Raw genomic sequence first — 21,379 nt, forward strand, 5'->3', positions numbered from 1 at the left:
TCTATTTATTATTATTTGAATTTAAATTTAGCTTAGAAAATTTATATTTATTATAATTATTTTTTAAATCTAAAATAAAAATATAACTTCTATCCATTATATATAAAATTTGAATTGAAATCACCATTAATTAATTTAAAATAAATATTATTTTTCATAAAAATCTTTTGTTATTTTGATTTTCATATGTTATTATAATCTCAAGATTTAAATGCAAAGTAATATCAATATTTTAAATAAATTTTAATCATTTAAAATGATTTAAGTTTTCCATTTTGATTTCTTATATGTCTTTTTAATATACGAGAGGATAAACTTTTATTTAATTAAATTTTTTTTTATTATAAATTATATTTCTATTTATTATTTTATTATAAAATATATTTAGGCCGATAGGCCTTTCCTATGTTAAGCCGATAGGCCTTTCCTATGCATCAACTTTTCGTCAACACTTTTAACCTGATCCGTTCGATCAGTGGAAACACTTTTAACGATTGATCTGAATCAGAAAACAAAACAACAAAAAATCAAAAAAACACGGAAAGTAAAAAAATCACAAAAGCTCATAAAAAAAATTCTATGTAGAAAATCAAGAAAGAACGAAAAAGCTCATAAAAAACAAGAATGGAAAGAAAAAAACTCAAAAAAAAGAAAGATTTTAAACAGAGAAAAACGCAAAAGCTAATGACCTTGCGTGTGCACAGCTCATACAACCCTCTTAAAGGCCTTACCGCGTATGCATCTGTGTCTTTAGATGTTATGAATCTATTGTAATGGCGTTGACAACTGGTTCTTCGTCGCAATAGGTGGTTATTGCTCAAGGTCCTTGAACACTGCCAAACGACACTGTCAAACTATTTCGATCAAATTGTTACTGTACTCTGGACTTCCGGTGGGTAATGATCAACCAGATCGCTGGGTGGAGAAGTTCAATGGTTGAGATCACTTCTCTTTTTGCCTTGATTTCTTTAGAAATGGTTCAACAATTTTAATCTCTTCATTCTTATCTAAGATTTAGTGTATACATTAAACATGTAAGAGGATTTGTTTTCACTTGTTCTCTTTTTGGTACAGGAGAAAAAGAAGGGAAAGAACCAATCAATGCCAAAGGCGGCTGTGGGTTCCTGTCTCGCTTCCGATAACTTTTTGAGATTGAAAGACGTGGTCTCTGAAGGAGTCAATGTACGTATTAAAGATTAATTGATTTTTTTAAGTGGAAAGGCTTAATAGCACATGAATGAAGTATTGCTCCGGATCAATCCTTGTGCGAAGAGTAACTAGTGGGATAGATTGGAGAAATAGAGAAAGGGATAGATAGATAAGTAATAGAGAAATTGTGAGATAAAAAGGATAGATTCGAATTCGAATTCGAATTTGAAATTTGTTGGTATGAAATAGAGAAATGGTGAAATAAAAGGGATAGATAAAGAATTTGATGTTTGCCAATATTCACCCTTCTATATATTCAATCATCATAAGTGCTCTTGCTTTTCTCTGTTGGTATTCAGAAAGATATTGCAACAGTGCACGGCAAGACATTCCTTATGGGCTTTCTCAAGGGCATGGGAATGGCACACATGGTTACCACAGGCTTTCTTGTAGCGGCATCTATTTTGGAGCGACACGAAGCAGTCTCTGCGAATAAAGAAGCCTGTCTGTACCTATTGAAGCAGATGAATATATTGGCCAAGTATGTTCAAGAACTCCAACAACGGCCTTGGTTGAAGAACAGGATGGAGGCTCGAATGAAAGAAGCAACGATGTTGATAGTTGAAGCCTCTATCGATTGTTGCACTCAAATTGGCGCTTCAGAATTATCCAGGTGACTACTCACTCAACACACTTTAGTATTCTTAACATTGGGTAAATGGATTCTGAATTCCAGTGTCGTCTAGATCGTGGGAACCTCCTCGTCCAATTCAAATAAATTTACATACTTCTTTAGTCTGTGATTTATGTGGGACATAGAGCCCTTTTATGAAATATGCTTTGTAAAGAAATTTCTTAATGCAGGTTTAACGGAGAAGCGCTGGCTAAATTTCAGAAAAAGTTAGCGGATACGCAGGCTGAAATGCGTTTATGTCAATTCGATGTCATTAACCAGATCGATATGCGTCTACGAAAAGGCCAAGAGCTACAATATCCAGAATATCCTAAAGACGCAGGTAAATTGTGGTAATTTGTGCAAAAATGTTATTTTAAATAATTTTATTGTATTGGACTTTATGAAAGTTTTTGATTTTTTTTGCCTTTAAATATTGTTACAACAGTTGGAATCGAAGTTCCATTGAAAGATGTTATTGAACGGCTAGAAATGGAAACTGACAAAAATGCTGTAGCAGTAATCGTGCATGGCTTTGGTGGCATGGGAAAGACCACCCTTGCCGACGCTGTGTTTGCACGGCTGTTTGAGGAAAAAACAGAAGGATATAAATATTCTTATGTTAGATTGTTTGATACTATAGCTTCGGTTCCAGATGTAATAGAGTTGCAAAGATGTATATTGACAGACTTGATGATGGGAGAAGAGTCGGAAATCCCGGAGATCCGAAGGTACGAGGAAGGACAACAGGTAATTGAACAGATGTTAGAGAAAGAGGCAGCTTTTATTTATATCGACAATGTCTTGCTTCCAGATAAAGTTGAACAGGGCCGAGATGCACTTCATCACCTTCTTCCTAAAAATATGAGGAATGCAAGAAAATTGAGGTTGCTTCTGACTACAAGGGATAAAGATGCAGTGAGAATAAGAGGAGTAAAACCGGTATTCTACCGTATTGAAGGCCTTCCCCATGAAAAGGCATTGGATCTTTTCAAGAAAGCACCGCATGGTGATAGTCTGCAGCAACTACATACTCACCAGTTGAATGACTTAGTCAATATATGTGAAGGAGTCCCGAAGCTTATGATGGTGGTAGCAGGATTCATCAGTTCTGAAAAAGATGTACAACAAGCTTATGGGGCAGTGTTGGAAGCGAGCCAAAACAACTGGAATGGTAAAATAGGGAACGATATGGAGTGCTGCATCTTCGCCTACGAAAACCTTGAGGAGACTCTGAAAGAAATATTTTTAGACATTTGTGTATTTTGCCAAGGACGGGATTGGGAAACACTCTCAAAAATTGTGGGAGAAGCAGAACTGAAAATGCTTGAAGACAGAGCGCTGGTCACGAAAGATGTGAAAAGCATGACTGTAAGGGTACACGATGTGATGTTGGCAATTGGTCTCGACAAGAAGGGAGAAAGATTCAGATTCACCCGTGCAAGTGATTTTGAAAAGTTCTTGAAGAAAGATAATGTACGGAAGCTCTATTCTAATCTCAAAAATATATCATATACAGTTTTGTTTCAAAATATAAAATGCCCATCTTGATTCTTATGGTTGACTCAATAATATTTAATAATAATGTAGGACCAGCTTCAAAAGATCAAAGGCATATGGTCCAGCGATGACAGCAATTTACTTTATGTACCGGCATCAAAACTAGATTCGATGCACAGATCTTTAAGAGTTGTTATACTCGCAGAGTCAACAAAGGTGGCGGGAAAATGTACAGAGATATTTAAAGAGCTGGTTATATTCAGGGCGAGAGATTCTGATCTTCCTTTTGATAAGTCAAAGTTAGGAGAGTTCAAGAAGTTAAAGTTGAGCCATTTAATCTGCAAATCGGAAGATTTAGAAAAACTGAACGAGGCAAGTTCCCTTCAAATGTCTGGTCCCTGTTATTTCTCTTCTCAATTTACTTGGAATATCTATAAATCTATATCATGCGCAGTTTTATTAGTTTTTAATGAATTGAGATATTATTTTCATATAACAGTAATTGCATAATTTGCAGATGACCTTGAAAGGTACGCACATCTTTATTAAAGGCATCTTTTAATAAGTTTTCTATCTGCCACATTTACAGGGACAAGAATGAGGAAGCAGACCAGCTTTCTAAGGCTGGTTTACAACAGGATATGGGCAGCTGGACAGTAGAAGAGATCAGACAGGGGCAGTCAGTCATATCAAATCTGCCTCCTTATATACAGTCGCTTTGATCACAGTACATCTTCCTCTTTTTTGACAGCAGTTTTTCGCGGATATATATGTATTTCTGTTTATATATTTATCAGTTTTCTTATAGTTTCTTCCAGGTATATAGCCACAGCAAACAGTTTTAGATACATACTTTTTAATGTTTACCTTCCGGTCTATAAACTCATATTTTTTTTGATGTATGGGGTTGTTTTCCTTCCGCTGAAGGAGACCCCAGCTTTTTGTTCGGTTGTCATCATGAGTTTTCCTATGACTCCAATGGGAGGAAGACTGTACAGGTACAAAAAACAGCAGAAGCAGCTCTAAAATGTTGAGCAGACCAGCAAACAAATGAGCCACCTGTTATGGCTTAAGACCAATATTGCTTGTAAAACTTTTTATAGTCTCTTAATAAAAAGTTTTGATTTTTTCCTCGGAAAAAAAAATTGCTGAAAAATAAGTCAGCAGATTTTCTGTTTTTTTTGTAAAATTAAGAGAGTAAATTATTAGGGTGGTCAGTGCTCAGAATTAGCTTTGAGAAGATTGGTAGTGTCAGTAGATTTGTTTCAGATTAGATAGTTGATTGATAATCATATTAATAATAAGTTTACTATATAACAATGTAGTTAATGGTTTAATTCAATATGAGATTTACACCAGGTTTGAGCTCACACAATGAGTGTGTTTCAAGTGACTTAAAAGCCATTTTTTATTTTACAAGTGGTATCAGTTAATCATGTCGAATTCTAACCAGATGCCCATTCCAAAATTTGATGGGAATGATTATGATTATTGGTGCATTAAGATGCTGACCTTTTTTATTGGAAAATATTTGTGGGAGATTGTTGAATCAAGTTATGAGGAGCCACCTGATTGGAATTCCCTTACAACCAATGAAAGAACAACGAGAAAGGAAGCAAGGAAGAAGAATGCTCAAGCTTTGTTTTATAATCAGATAGCTCTTGATAAGAGCTTATTTCCAAGAATATCAAGAGCAAAACTGCCAAAGATGCCTAGGAGACTCTACAAGAAGCTTACCAAGGTAGTGATCAAGTTAAGGTGGTCAAGCTTCAGACATTGAAGCGAGAGAATTTGAAGGTGCGTGTTAGTGACTATAGTGTGAGAGTCAAAGATCTGGTCAATAAAATGACTACACTGCAGAAACTGTAAGTAATGAAGTTTTAATTAAAAAGGTATTGAGATCTTTAACACAAAAGGATTCATGTTTTCATAATCATGGAAGAAAGTAAGGATTTGACAAAACTACAGTTTGATCAATTGGTTGGATCCTTGATGCCTCCTGAAGAAAGATTGAAGGACACTTTTGAAGGTGTAGAGAAATATTTTTTTCTCTAAATTACAAATTACAAAGAATGAAGATGCAAGCAACAATAGTGCCAAAATAAATCAAGGTCAAGGTAAATGGCAATGCCAAAATTCTTCAAGAGGTAGAGGAAGAAGTGGCTCAAGAGGAAGAAGTAGTTTCAGAGGAAGAGGTAGAGGTAGATTTGATAAGAGAAATGTTCAATGTTACTATTGTAACAGGTATGGCCACTTTGAAAGAGAATGCATATTGAAAGAAGGTAAAAATACTAACTATGCTCAAGAAGGTGGTGAGTATCCTCGAGATCACTTATTTTTATCTTATGCCAAAGGTGAAAATACTAGTAAAGATGTTTGGTACCTAGATTTTGGATGCTCTAACCATATTACAGGGAATGAAAAGTTTCTTTCAACAAAGGATGGAAGTTTCAAATCTAAGATCCAGATTGGTGATGATAAACCATTGGAGGTTGCTGCCAAAGGAGCTATGAAGGTCCAAACAAAAGAAGGTATAAGGAGTATTCAGGACATTTATTACACTCCACAATTGAAGCATAATTTGTTGAGCGTTTGGCAACTATGTGAGAACAATTATAAAGTAGTCTTTGAAAATAAGATGTACTATCTATGATAAGAATAAGAAAAATAGGGTGATCACTGTTGTGCCTATGACAAGAAATAGGATGTTTCCCTTGAGGTTTGATGAACATAACAACAATCTTGCAAATATGGTTTATGTGGATTCAAGTTGGTTATGGCATCTCAAGTATGGGCATTTAAATTTTCACAGTTTGAATTTTCTAACCTCACATGCATTAGTTTCTAGTTTGCCCAAGGTAGAGGAGCATAAGGAGGTTTGTGAAGGATGTGCTAAAGGAAAGAATGAAAGGGAAAGGTTTCCAAAGGGCACTGCATGGAGGGCTCATCACCCACTTCAACTTGTTCATTCAGACATATGTGGTCCTATGCAGACTAAAATTTTGGGTAAGTCATCATATTTCATCACTTTTATTGATGATTACCCACAAAATTGTTGGGTATATTTTTTGAAGGCCAAAAGTGAGGCCGTTGATACATTCAAGAAGTTCAAAGCCCTCATAGAAAATGAGAAAGGGTGCAAGATCAAATGTTTGCGAACTGACCCTTGAGGAGAATTTTGCTCAAAATATTTCCATAGTTATTGTGATATGAATGGCATTAGGAGGGAACATACTACAACATACACACCCCAACAAAATGACATAGCTGAAAGGAAGAATCGTATTGTGGTTGAAATGGAAAGATGCATGTTACAAACTAAGGGATTGAGCAATTATTATTCGGGAGATGCAGTTGCTACAACAGTGTACATCCTCAACTGTAGCCCCACCAGTGCACTCGAAAAGATGACTCCTTATGGAGCTTGCGATGGAAAAAGGCTTAATGTTAATCATTTCAAAGTTTTTGGTTTTTTGGTTTATGTGCATGTACCTGGTTAGAATAGAAAAAAGTTAGATGCAAGGAGTGAGTTATGTATTGTTATTGGGTATAGTGAGACAAACAAGGCTTATAAATTGTATAATCCTCTAACTAACAAGCTTATTGTCTTAAGAGATGTAATTTTTTATGAAGGGGGAGTTTATGATCATCAAAAAAGCCATGTTGAGAAGACAAAATCTGTTTTGAATGTTGATATAATTGTTGATATTGATCATGAGTAGCCAACTAATGTTTTTGTAACTAGTGGGTTAACTCCACCAAGCAACCCTTCATCAATTTCTTCAATATCAAGTTCAAGTCCAACTTCTTCTCCAAGTTCTACAAGGAAGGTAAGAATTGAGTGATATTTATTAGAGGAGTGCAAATCAAGCACATGAAGAAAGCTCAATAGTTGAGATAGTCAATTTCGCTTCATTAGCCAAGGCTAATTTTGAACCATCTTGTTTTGAAGATGCATGTACTAATGAAGTTTGGATGCAAGCCATGCAAGAGGAGATGGATTCCATTCAAAGGAATGACACTTGGATGTTGACAGAGCTTCCACATGACAAGAAAAAGATTGGCACCAAATGGGTTTATAAGACTAAATTTAACAGTGATGGGAGTGTTGAAAGACACAAAGCAAGATTAGTTGCTAAAGGATTCACACAAAAGTATGGAATTAATTATGAAGAGACATTTGCACCAGTAGCAAGACAAGAGACCATTAGAATGTTGATTTTGTTAGCAGCTCAGAAAAAGTGGAGGATGCATCATATGGACGTGAAAAGTGCCTTCTTGAATGGGTACTTAGAAGATGAAGTATATGTGGAGCAACCACAAGGTTTTGAAGTGGAAGGAAATGAGAATAATGTCTACAAGTTGAAGAAGGATTTGTATGGTCTCAAGCAAGCGCCAAGAGCGTGGTATGCTAGGATTGATGAATACTTTCAGGAAAATGGCTTTCAGAGAAGTAAGAGTGATCCTACCCCTTACTACAAACAAGAAGGTATTGATATTCTAATCATAAATTTGTATGTTGATGGTCTATTGTATATGGGTAGTAGTTATAAGATGAATGATAAATTCAAAGTTTCTATGATGAATGAATTTGAGATGAAAGATCTAGGCATCATGAAATATTTTCTAGGAATGGAGGTTTATCAAAGTAAGGATGAGATTTACATTTGTCAGACAAGGTATGCAGAAGATATGCTAAATAAATTTGATATGATTGATTGTAATCAATCCCCTACTCCAAGTGCTCATGGAGATGTGTTATGTAGATATGGTGGTGCTGATTTAGTTGATGAGAAAACTTACAGAAGTATTGTGGGGAGCTTGATATTTCTAACCCACACAAGGCCTGATATTACATATTTAGTTTCATTTGTTTCAAGGTATATGACAAATCCATATGAAATACATATGAAGGCATCCAAGAGGATTTTAAGGTATGTGAAATGCACTATAAATTTTGGTATTCATTAATACTCTTTTGAAGAGTTCAATCTTGTTGGATTTAGTGATTCAGATTAGGGAGGTAGTATTGATAATCGTAAGTCCATGCCTAGAAATTGTTTCTCTTTTCGTTTCGGTTTGATTACATGGAGCTTAAAAAAACAAACCATTGTTGCCCTCTCATCCACATAAGCGGATTATGTTGCAATTACCTCAGTAGGTACACAAGTGCTTTGGCTCATAAACTTTTTGGAAGAAATTGGAGAAAATCAAATTCAGCCCACAATGATTTATTGTGATAATGTAAGTGCTATCAAGTTAGCAAAGAATCTAGTTCATCACAGCAGGACAAACCATTTTGACATGAAATATCACTTCATTCGAGATTTGGTGCAGAAGAAAGATATTGAATTGAAGCACATAAATACTTAGGAGTAGATATCTTCACCAAAGCTATTGCAAAAGCTCAATTTTTGGCACTACGAGATAAGATAGTAAAACCTCATTAAGCATTAATGGGGAGTGTTGGGGATAATGCTTAATTATGTCATGTAATTGCTGACAAATAAATCAGCAAATTTTGTGTTCTTAGTGTAAAATTAGGGTAGAAAATTATTAGGGTGGTCAATGCTCAAAATTAGCTTTCAGAAGATTGGTAGTTTCAGTAAATTTGTGTTAGATTAGGCAGTTGATTGATAATCATATTAGTAATAAGTTTACTATATAACAATGTAGTTAATGGTTTAATTCAATATGAGATTTACAACAGGTTTGATCTCACACAATGAATGTGTTTTATTTGTTCATTTTTTAATGTGTTTTTCTTCATAATTATGTTGGCTTATCAACTAGCTTAAAGAAACCATTTCATATTTTACATGCCTTCCAAATCTCTTCCAGTAATATCTAGGAACTAAGCAATTTGCTAGCACTCCTGGAAATCTTACATCATTGCAAGAACTCCATTTGAACTGGTGTGTAAGTCTACAAGCTCTTCCTGGCCTTAAGGTTTTGTTGTGAACCAAGTAGTATTCCTGAAAGCATCGGACAATTCAAGTTGTTGGACTCACTCGACTTATCTCACACTAAAGTAAATGAACTACCCGATGGGTTTTGCAATATGTCCTTTATAACAAAACTTGAAATGAATGGTTGTCGACATCCAAAGAGGCTTCCAGATTGATTTGGAGAAGTCACAAGTTTAAGAAAGTTAAGCCTGGTTGATTGTAACAGTCTAAAGAATCGTCCAGAAAGTTTCAGCCAACTAAAGTTCTTGGAGCTCTTGGATTTATCATGTTGCAGGACTCTCGAAGAATCATGTATAGATTTCAAATGTCTTTCATCACTGCGAGTTCTATCACTGGATTTCTGCGAAATGATAAAGAAGCTCCCTGAGGATATCCATTACCTCACCTCATTGGAAGTTCTGAGTCTACGTGATTGCTATAAGATGGAAGGGAAATGGATAGACAACATGGTAAAGATGAAAACGCTACAGATTGTGAACATCACAGGAAGCACGTGGTTGGAGGGGAGTTGGGAGAAATTCAAAGACAAAACGATCAATCCACACTTTCAGTCTATACAGGGCACGTAATTATAGCATCCACATTTTCAAACAGGTTCTCTTTTTCCACAATATTGTTAACTCTGGTCATGTTTAGATCTTAAAATATATAATATTGGAGAAAATCGCAGAGCATACCCTCACGTTTTCCTTCAATTCACTTTAACTCGCTTGCGGGTTCATCAAATGAAGAGAATAATGAAAGACACTTGCAATCAAAATTTGATTGCATTCTCACTAATGGACGAAGAGAGCTGATCAACATATTTGATCTTCCTCTGAACACCCTTATGGGCAGGGTGCACATATTTAGTTTTAAATTGATTTCAAATTTGGCAGAGTATACATTTGCGTTTGATTACGAGGTATCCAGATTGGGTTGCTTTATTGTGAGTTTCACTTCATTTGTTTGATATATTTTTACTTATTGTATGTGTTGTTTTCTCGTGAGTTTCATTTCTTTTGTTTTGGTTTTATTATTTCATTTTATTTTAAATCAATGATCGAAACCCATTTCTCGAATTTTAAAAATATGATCGAAGTTTCAGAAATAAAATCCTTTGCAACCTTTTGCCCATAATTCCAACTAAATTTAATTAAAAAAACCTAAACAATTTAAATATACCTTATCTTATATTTAAGTTCACATCTATCCAACACTTAACCAATTTTAACCTAGGTCACCTTATCTAAGTTCAGGCTTATCTAAGGCTTAACCAATTTTAACCTAAGTCACTTGACAAGGGGACATGGGACTCGAGGATGGAGTGTTGGACACAGACGTGTTGACCTGCGGAACATGATACAATAGGACACATTATATATATATATATATATATATATATATATATATAAAAATTAGATATTTCTTACAAAAATTCTCATTCATGACACAAATTCATTGATTCAAACATAGATTTTTATCTAGATGTAAGTTTTACAAAGTAACATTATGCATACATATTACAAATACAGTTGTGACATAATGCATATGCATCAATGATCTAATAGGAGAAAGACAAGGTACTATAGTTTTCTCATTAAGTCATCAAAATCAAAATGTGTTACATAGGTAGTAGCAATGTCAATAGAAAATAGAAATAGCAAATACAAAACAACTACAAGCCTCAAGGTAGTAAGTAGCTCATGAGTCATCAATCCTCATCATCAAAATCAGCATCATTGTACTCATCAGCATGTTCACCACTGCTTTCCTCTATTGCATCCTCCTCCTCTGTATTTAATGTCATCTCTGCATTTGCTGGTGTGGAGGATGACCCCTCTACAATATCACCATCATCAAAAGTGGCAGACTCTAGCACTCACTCATTAAGATCCGAGTTGGCCAATGTCAACTCAACACTGTTGTCTAAATCCATATCATCAGGAAAGACATCCCACACCTTTGTCTTTCCCTTCAACCACTCATCCCTCTGCCTGTAAATAAGTCGAAGGATGGTGTGCTCATACAACATTGTCTCTGCCCTAGACTGCTCAAACCTGCTCTTCTTGACATCTTACAAATTCTCATATGTGCTCCTATTCCTCTCGTAACAAGAGTAAGAAGTCACCCAAGAGAGGAGCCTCATGTCTAGCTGTTGTAGAGGAGGGCTTGTTGTCCAATGAGTTTCACATCAAGAATAGGGCTTCTTAACCCCCTTTGTCTCTAATCATGTCATATCCTACAAATCGATCAATTCCAATGGAAAACTATACAAAGGCATCCTCCACCTCATCAAGGGACGCTATATCTTGAAAAATCCGCCTCAATGCATCTTTCCTCCCCTCTAAAATTTCACCATCCATGTGAGGAGGGAATCTGCGGGAAGTTCCACCATTCAACCACTCATGGCTATAGTATTTTGGGTTCAATGAGTGAACCAAACAATGTAAAGGCGTGCAATTCTTGTCCCATCTGCTAACAAGAATATCCTGAATGGTGGTGAAGAAGGCCTCTGATGACGTCTCATACTCGGAGCACTCACTCTGTAAAACAATGCTCCTCACATACTCAATCATGGAAGCCCATCCCTCATAAACCTCTCCTAGGATGGGTTCAAGCTCTGTTTCTACAAATTGAAGCAAAGAAATGATAAGGTCCATAATTTGAATAAGTAGATCTACCCTCTCGCACCAAGCATCATCTAACACTATATCCTTCACTCTTTTTGAGGCTATTTGATGTGTCTTTCTCCAAAAAGACCAAAAATCTGAAATAAACATGGCCCCAAGAGTGGACTTGACCCCCCTCAACCTCTTCAACATGATGAATTAAGAGGAAAACCATGTACCCACAATCTTCAACAATGATAGATTATCGTACTCCTTGTAGATAGTGAGGGCATTTGTATGATTTTGTACAATGTTGCAGATATGTCGTGCATTCTCAATAATGCTTCCAATCCAAAGCACATCAAAAGCAATATATTTAAGTGCTAAATTCAAATACTGGACAATGCAAGGTATCCAAAATACTTGTGGATATTTGGCTTCCACAATCATGCTAGAAGTCTTGCAAATAGGTGCATTATCTTAATGATTTGCACACAAGAATCAACACCTACATATTCAATAACTTTAATAAACAACTCATCCATATATTGTGCATCCTTGTATTGTCCAAGTGCGTCCACTGATTTCAAGAAAACTTGACCATTCAAGCAAGACACCATGAAGTTGATGAGTGGGTGCCATGCTAAATCTATCCATCCATCAGAAACAATGCTAACCCTTCGTCAACAATGTGGTTCTAAGCTTGTCTGACCCAGGAGGCACATACCCTGATGGAGCCCCCTAAGTTAGAGCTCAACACATCTCAATAAATAAAGGTGAGCGTGCAACACTAAAGGATATGAAATTTTGATAGAAAAAAATGCAATGGTGAGATCAAGCTTTTCTTGTTTCTCTTTCCTGAAAAATCTTGTCCATTGGACCAAGTGCCATTGCCTTTCTTTTTGCTTCTTGTCCCCCACCAGAACTCTCAAATGGAAATTTGTTGCTACTTTTCCTCAAGAATGGAAGGGGATCATCATTCTTGTTTTTTTAGATGTTGCAGCGACCTTTGCCATACCAACATTGACCTCTTTTTCCATTTCTTTCTTTTTAGCTAAAGACACTTGTGTACATGATTCAATTCCACAACTTGGTAAAGCCAACAAATGAGCTTTCACACGGTATTATGTGATCGAGAAATGATTGTTGCAATAGTTGCATTTCTAAGAAACATTGCCTCCTCCCTTCATCTTGTTGCGTGGCCCTTGCTCTCTTGCGACATATTTCCACAAGGGATATTTGTTATCTTGAGGCTGTTGTCTTCCCTCAACATTTGAAGCTGTTGTTGCAACCTCACATCCAATAGAGGGAACACTTGTAGATCTTGATGAAATTGGAACAGGAGGGGCATCTCCAATGGGCACATTCTTCCCCTTCCTTTGCCCATTCCCTATTGCCCTTGATTGAGCCATGAAAACAAATAAAGAAAAAATGCACAAATTTGTCAAAAAAAATGCACATGCAAACTGTTGTACATTCTTCCCCTTGCTTTCCCCTTCACTACTGCCATTAATTGAGCCATGGATGTTGTAAACAAATAAAGAAAAAATGCACAAATTTGTAAAAAAATTGCACATGCAAACCGTTGTAGTGAAAATGCAAAAAAAATAAAGACAAAATGCACATACATGTTTCTTGAATCACCTCCAAAATACCCACAGATCCTTTTCTCTTCGTTCTCACACACCCACAACAAACCCAAAACAAGATAAATGAGAATCGTTATGTTAGAATGGCCCAAATCAACCTTTTATGGCTGTGGAGAGGTCCAAAAAGCGGAACACGTGTCCCAGAATCTGGACACGATCATAAATGATCCAGAGGACACGTGTCCCACCGCATCGTGTGTGATTTTACTGATTTGGGACACGAGAGGGCTGAGGAATGAATCTGGTTTCATAGATTTTAACAAAGTGTTTACCATGCAGTAGAAATCATTCATTTATCTTTTCATGAGTTAATCTTTCATATGTAAAGGAAATAAAACATCATCAACAATGTACACATGTATCATATGTGGGAGGAGAAACTCATAAATATATAAATATTCCTAATATAACTATTATTGTAATTCAATTGTACAAAAATACAACTTTAAAAAACTCGTGCAATCTCCAAGACTTGGACTGCATAGTTTCACAATTACCCATGCAACCGTCGTACACTCCACTGAACTATCGTGCCCACCTGCAAGCTCTACCCGAGTAACCATGCACGCCCTGCATGTTCTGCCTAAACTCAAACTCTGTTATGTCACTTTGCCTAGGACGTACCCTCAGGTCTTCTGTAGCAGCCCTCAGGTCACTCGTGCCTAGCCTGCACACGCGTTAACTCAGTTATGGGTCTGTTGTAGCGGCCTCAGGTTCCTTGTAGTGGCTCAGGTCTACTGTAGCGGCCTCAGGTTCCTTCTAGTGGCTCTACTGTAGCGGCTTGAACCCAAGCTACTCGACACTTGTTACCCTCAGTGCCTGCCCTTCAACTCACACTCCGCCTGCAGCCTCATCCGACCTACAATGCACAACCCGACCTCTAGAAACCCTAGACTTTCCTTCCCCAACAAACACCTTAGTGCCTCAGTTCTTTGCCTCATCCTTCCTACCACTTATGGTTCGGTTCTCCCTTTTCAGTTTTTTTCTTATGTTATGAAATGTCTTGTTCGTTGATGCCTTGTGAGCTCCTCACTCCATCGTATTTATATGCTTTCCACCATTTAGAAAACATTCTAACCATCGCACCATTTGAAATTCTATACGGGTCAGCTTGGCTATGTAATTTGCAGCCGACCTATCCACCATACACGTTCCTTTTCCAAGTGTTGTGTCATTTGGGTTGGCCATGGGTCGACCTGGCCATGTACTGTCCTCCAAGTTGCCAACTCGCCCACGATTTGTGACTGTTTCACGCTCAACTCATCTAGCCAGCTCGCCCACCTGACTTATCCACAAACTTGGGCACTTCGCCCACCTGGGTGCTCGTCCACTCGGACACCCAACTCAGGTCGCCTGACACGCCCTCCCTTGGTGACTTGCTTTTCCTCACCCGCTATCTCCACTATAACGTGCATTCCAGCTTGTCACTTTTAACCGACGGTGAGTCGCCTTCAACCAAAGGTGAGTCACCTTTAACCAAACACCCACCTCCAAGTCGCCTTTAACTGAATGCTCCACCCGAGTCACCGTTAATCGAACATAGGCAACCATCTCACATCTAAGACGTGGCCACATGCCTTTAATCTAGGTTGTCGATTTTTCGAATCTCTTAGGTGCTCACCAACTTGAGGCCCTAACATCCTCCTCCACTCTAAATTTTTTTTCGCCCTCAACAACATCATCTCAGCAACCTTCATCACTAAGATAAATATCCATGTATCGACACCCATATAACTTGTCCATGACTTGCAAGAACATCATGTTTTGTATCCCCCTATGATGGTGATTAGTTGGGTAGCTAATCCAACTATAACATCTTCTCCAGAAGAACACATGGATCTCATTGTTCGACCACTAATTTGTTCCTCCTCACATCCAACTTGTGACTTTTCACCTCCCTTTTATCCTATTTTCCATTATTTTCAAAAATAAAATGCAAATAAATGCATCATACCTTTCCAAATCCTTTCACATTGCCTTTACCATTTTCCATAGCCATTAATTAATCACAAGTGATCCCTATCACTATGTGTTTTCCCAACATTCAGCTTGTAATATTTGTCCTATGATCTTGGTTATTATTTTTCATTTAGTAACTTTACTACATGGATTTTTCACCAGGGTTGTTATAGAACCCTCCACTTTGGGGGAACCATCCTCGGTGCTCAATGATACCTACAACCAACTGAGACTGTTGAAAAGCAAAACAAATTTCCCATGGATCTTTATAACTTAGATCATTGTAGTATTTACAATGATCATACTGTTGAAAAGCAACCAACATGAGAACATAACAACATGGCAACCATAATCACATATCACCCATACCGCTTATTTGAGATTTATAACACAGATCATGGCGGTATTTACATCCATATACATATATACATATATATCAAAGCATAACACCAAAACATATGCCAAAGTATTCGTTCAACCAGTGAATAGAGAACGATACGTAGCTCACATTTGATCATCCATCTACCATGTAACTTCATCGGGCGCAAAGTATTCCCACTGTACTTTAACCTGCTAAATTGCTCGGTTTCGGAGCATGAACACCTTTTTCTACAAAATTCACTAAGTTTCCAGCTAGAATTCTCCTTTTGGGTCCACCTGCAATACAAACATGTCAATCACATGATCAACATATTTAACATACTTTTTAAGCAATGACACATGGAAAACATCATGGACTTTCACGGTCAGAGGCAGTGCAAGTTGATAGGCTACTAGTCCAATCCTCTCATGAATCTTGAAAGGCCCACACAATTGAGGTGCCAACTTGGCACATGATCCAATCCTCAAGGACATCTTCTTGGGCTTGATGCACAAGTATACCGGTTCCCCAACCTGAAACTCCTTAAACATTTTGTTCTAATCTGCATAACTCTTTTTTCTATCCTATGTTGCCTTTAGATTCTTCTTTATTTCCTATATTTCTTGTTCCATCACTGCCAACATGTTTGATCCGATCAATACCCTATTCACTGTATCACTCCAACTGATGGGAGTATTACAACTCCACCCATAGAGTGCCTTAGACAGACTCATCCTCAAAGACTCTTGGTACCTATTGTTGTAAGAGAACTAAACCAATGGAAGATATTGTTCCCACTTTCCCTACTAATGCATGACATACATTCTCAACATGTACTCCAAAATCATGTTGACCCTCTCTGTATGTCCATCTATTTGCAGATGATAATTTGTACTGAAGGCCAACTCTATACCCAAACCTGCAAATAACGCTTTCCAAACCTAGAAGTGAGCTTGGCATGCCTGCCTGACACAATATTCCTCGGAACACCATGCAACCCCACTACATATCTGATGAAGACCTATGATAAATCATTAGATGAATAATTAGACTTCCTTGGAAAAAAATGCACTAGCTTTGTCAACATGTTCACCATGATCGTGATGGAATCATTCTACCTCGATGTCATCAAAAGACCTGTAATGAAATCCATGGAAATGACCTCCCATTTCCATTCTTTAAATTCGAATAGTCTGAAGTAACCCACCTGGATGCTTACGCTCTACTTTCACCTGCTGACAATCCAAACATCTAGCCACAAACTCTGCCACTTCCCTCTTCAAATTCAACCAATAGTAGAACTTATTCATTGTTGTCAACATCTTCTGATACCCTAGGTGACTTGATTATGGCTTACCATGAAATTCCCTCAAGATACGATTCTTGAGCTCACTATCATCTAGCACATACATCTTGTCCCTAAATATGACCAGGCCATTTGCTATGAGATGATAGTCCACATCCTGATCACCTATACCCTATTATAACTTATGCATAATCTCCCTATATCTATCATCTTGTTGTCCTTCCTGCAAGATCTGATCATGTAAATTTGTCCCAAGGGAGCTCATAATTGCTATATTATTCACCTGTATCCTCCTACTAAGAGCATCTGCAACCCTGTTCTCTTTACCTTTAATGTCTCTAATCTCAAAGTTGAGCTCATTGATAATGGCCAACCATCTAGCTTGTCCAACATTCAAATTCGGTTGGTCAAATAGATAACTCAATCCACTGTGATAACTCATCAAGATGAACCTTCTGCCAAGAAGATAGTGCCTCCACATCTTCAATGCATGGATTATAGTTTCCAACTCAAGTTCATGCGTCGAATAATTCTTCTTGTGATCATTCAGTTTCCTTGATTCATCAAATACCACCTGCCATTCTTGCATAAGGACTCCACCAACTTCTCTCTTGCAAGCATCTGTACATACCACAAACTCTTTGTCCATATCTGCAATCTTTAGAACTGGAGTATTTGTCAACAACTGCTTCAACTACTCAAAACTAGTTTGGCATTCGTCTGTCCATTCAAATTTCTTACCTTTCCTTAGTAACGATGTAATAGGATAAGAAATATGTGAGAAGTTCCTGATGTACCTCTTGTAATAACCTTCTAAGCCCATGAATGATCCTACCTTATCCACATTCCTAGGAGTTTCCCACTCCATGATAGCCCTTATCTTTTCTGGATCCACTGCTATGCCTTCCTTGGAAACCACATGTCCCAAGTAATGTACCTCTCCTTGAAAGAAACTACATTTACTAAGATTAACATACAACAGATTCTCCCTTAACAATCTCAATACTGTTGCTAAGTGTTTGACATGTTCTTCATCATTCCTGGAATATACCAATATATCATCAATGAATACAATAACAAACTTGTTTAGAAAATGACGCAACACATTATTCATCAAGCACATAAAAGTGGCTGGGAAATTAGTCAAACCAAAAGGAACTACGAAAAACTCATAGTGCCCATACCTGGTCTAGAAAGTAGTTTTGTAGATGTCCTCCTCCTTAATGCATACCTGATGTTATCTTGATCTCAATTCAATCTTCCAAAACACTTATGCTCCCATCAATTGATAAAACAATTCATTAATAATCGGCAATAGATAATTGTTGTTGATGATCACCTTATTCAACCACCTGTAATCAATGCATAACTTGATAGTAGCATCCGTCTTCTTCATAAACAACACAGGTGCACCCGAAGGTGTCACACTTGGCCTAATGTATCCCTTGTCAAGTATTTCCTTCAACTGGAACTTCAATTCCACTAACTTCGGTGTGCTCATTCTGTATGGTTCCTTTGATGCTAGTGCTGCTCCCTGGTACCAACTCCATAGAAAATTCCACTTCCCTTTGAAGCAGCAACTATGAAATCTCTACAGGAAATATATCCTGAAACTGTTGTAGAACTGGATACCTTCACAAGTTATCCACATCCTCAACTTCCTCACCTTTTTCATTGGAAATATGTACTGCAAATAACACACACCATTTTTGATGACTATGCTTTGCCTCCATAGTTGTCACCATATTAACTGATGTTGCCTTCTTACCCTGCACAATTCTCTATTCTCCATTGTCATCCAATCACTCAATATCTGTTTCATAACAATCCACTTTTGTCCTAGGAATATATAGTCAATCTATACCCAACAACATATTGTATGATCCCAATGGAAGTACATTCAAATGTGCTGATGTAGGCATACCATTCAACTAAAATGCACAAGCTCTTACCCAATGAAGAACTCTTTTCTTAGTACATGTAGCCAGCTACACTAACCAAGAATTTGCATGCACTAATTTATTAAAACCACACCTATCCACCAGGTTAGGATTAACATAACTATAATTAGATCCAGGGTTAATAAAAATAGAAACAACTTGATCACAAAGCTTACCATCCATCTCAACGATAGATGCTTGGTGATATGCATGTCTGTTATCCAATGCTGCATAAATCCGAGGAATACTCTGTAAAACATCCCCCACTGCTTGTGCCTCCTTAAAACTATAGATATATTGTTTCCCACCCTGTTGCTGTGGATAATCTCTCCTACGATGCACTCCTTCACAAGTCCAACATTGCAATGGCTTCCTACCATCACCCTTGTTTCATCTTCAGACCAAAATCCCCGTCCTCTATCAGATGCATTGAAATTCTCATGCACTGTTGCATTGTCTTTGTTACATGTGTCCTAAGGTTTTTTTCACTTATTATCGCATTTTATTCTATTCATATCATTACCTTTCCAATATTTCTTAGCCTTAGATCTCTGCTCTGTTGATTATAGAAATGCTTCAACTTTGTGATGGTTTCCTCTAATGATCTAGGCTCATCAAACCCGATCCTATCCTTGAATGTTACCAGCAACCCACTGATGAATCTCTGAATCTTGGCCTTCTCCTCCTTGAGGTAAGGCACATATCTCAATAACTCCAAAAAAATTCTAGTGTACTCTTCATCAGTCATAGATCCCATCTTCAACTCATAGAATTCTTTTAACTTGTCATCATAGTATCTCTCAGATATATAGTTATTCCTAAAAAGTCTCTCTAACTCACTCCAAGCCAACTCCTCTTCGTGAATACCTCTGACAGTCTTTACATATTCCCACTAGATGTCTTCTTTACCTTTAATATTGAACGTATCTATTCTCAACTTCATGTTCACTTAGTAGTCATGCAATCCGAAGAACTTATTCATCCCAAGAAACCATGCTTCTGCATCCTATGAATTCTTCGTTTCCCCATCAAATGTAGGTGGCTTTCTTTCTTGAAATCACTGGAAAAATATCCCCTGCTACTCCTCCTGTAAGGATGATAACGACGATGACCATGATACCAGTATGAACCAAAACTAGAGTGAAGCCCATGTCCAATTCCTCATCTATCAGGTATATCCAAGAATCTTCCAACTCTAACCGTGTCATCTCTATCCAACCTGTGCCCACCATGTGACCTGCTACCATATGCTCCATTAGTCCTATCATCATATCTATGACTAATTTTAGGCGGTCCCTATCCATGCAAGTCTAACAAGCTATGAAGGATAACTACATTAACTTCTGCTTGTTTCTCCTATGCCCTAACAAGTCTCTCTTGTGATTGAATGATTCAGTCATTATCTTCTTTGCAACTTCTTATCTCTGCCTTCAATTTTCTCAGCGTGTCTACTATGTGAGTGGATTACTCATCACCATGCTGCTCATCTGATCCATAGGGAGAATCTCATGATTTGTAGTCTACCATCTTTCTAGTCATCTTTGTTCTTCTCTTCCTGCAAGGTATATCCTGTTAGCTTAACCAAATCATAAACAAACAAATGTGCCTCAATATAGTTCAGGGGAGGATATATTGTCTGCAAGACCAACCAGATTAGCACAATATATGTATAATCATAATCATCACAATATATAGACATCATCTCAATCATTATCTAGTTACCATGTATGATGCCACAACTACAACACTAATTAGACACAATGCATGCATAACAACATATGTACGACACACATGCATACACAATACATACAAACACCAACATGCATTCATGATTAACACATCCCAACAATAGCACCATCAACTTTTGCACGAAATCACAACGACAACCATGAAAACCACCATGCATACACAACAAGCACATAGACCACATGCATAAGGACACATACTCAACCAAGATGTATATATGACAACACATTCATCCAAGGAGAATGGAAACCAAACATCACCCAAAGAGAATAAAATCATGCTCTAATACCACTTTGTAACATCCTCCTCCCACATTTACCAAAGCTAATCGGTCTACCAGGGTAAACATGTGACAAAGAGTTAATATGATATGATTCAAATCCCCATATATAGTTAAGGAAGTGGAACCATCATGACAAGACCAACTTGACCTTCCTTAGAAGTTATAGAACCTTTAGGAACCAACCAACCCCTTTAAGTGTCCAAGCCCCGAGAGAACTTGTTTTTTCGCTGCCCTAGAGCCTTAGTCGCTCCCA

At 37.3% G+C, this 21,379-nt stretch overlaps 1 protein-coding gene across 1 annotated transcript; it reads left to right on the forward strand.

Annotated features, from left to right (window-relative positions):
- The first annotated feature begins 773 nt into the window (after positions 1-773).
- LOC149210411 (disease resistance protein RUN1-like) lies at positions 774-4,461 on the forward strand. The gene is made up of 7 exons (XM_089396715.1): positions 774-892; positions 1,075-1,182; positions 1,509-1,822; positions 2,014-2,165; positions 2,271-3,298; positions 3,413-3,694; positions 3,912-4,461. The coding sequence occupies exons 2-7, from the start codon at positions 1,102-1,104 to the stop codon at positions 3,921-3,923; spliced, it is 1,869 nt and encodes a 622-aa protein (XP_089252841.1). The 5' UTR covers positions 774-892; positions 1,075-1,101; the 3' UTR covers positions 3,924-4,461.
- Positions 4,462-21,379: the final 16,918 nt, after the last annotated feature.

The sequence above is a fragment of the Pinus tabuliformis genome, chromosome 1_2, assembly GCF_031772625.1.
Source record: "Pinus tabuliformis cultivar Carrire ecotype Pingquan chromosome 1_2, CPIR1, whole genome shotgun sequence".
NCBI classification, from domain to species: Eukaryota; Viridiplantae; Streptophyta; class Pinopsida; order Pinales; family Pinaceae; genus Pinus; species Pinus tabuliformis.

Excerpts from the sequence above, each read along its gene's own strand:
- LOC149210411 (XM_089396715.1), top strand. The coding sequence starts at position 1,102 with ATGCCAAAGGCGGCTGTGGGTTCCTGTCTCGCTTCCGATAACTTTTTG. Across the intron at positions 2,166-2,270 it reads AGAATATCCTAAAGACGCAG|TTGGAATCGAAGTTCCATTG; the intron begins GTAAATTGTGGT and ends TTGTTACAACAG. Across the intron at positions 3,299-3,412 it reads AGTTCTTGAAGAAAGATAAT|GACCAGCTTCAAAAGATCAA; the intron begins GTACGGAAGCTC and ends ATAATAATGTAG.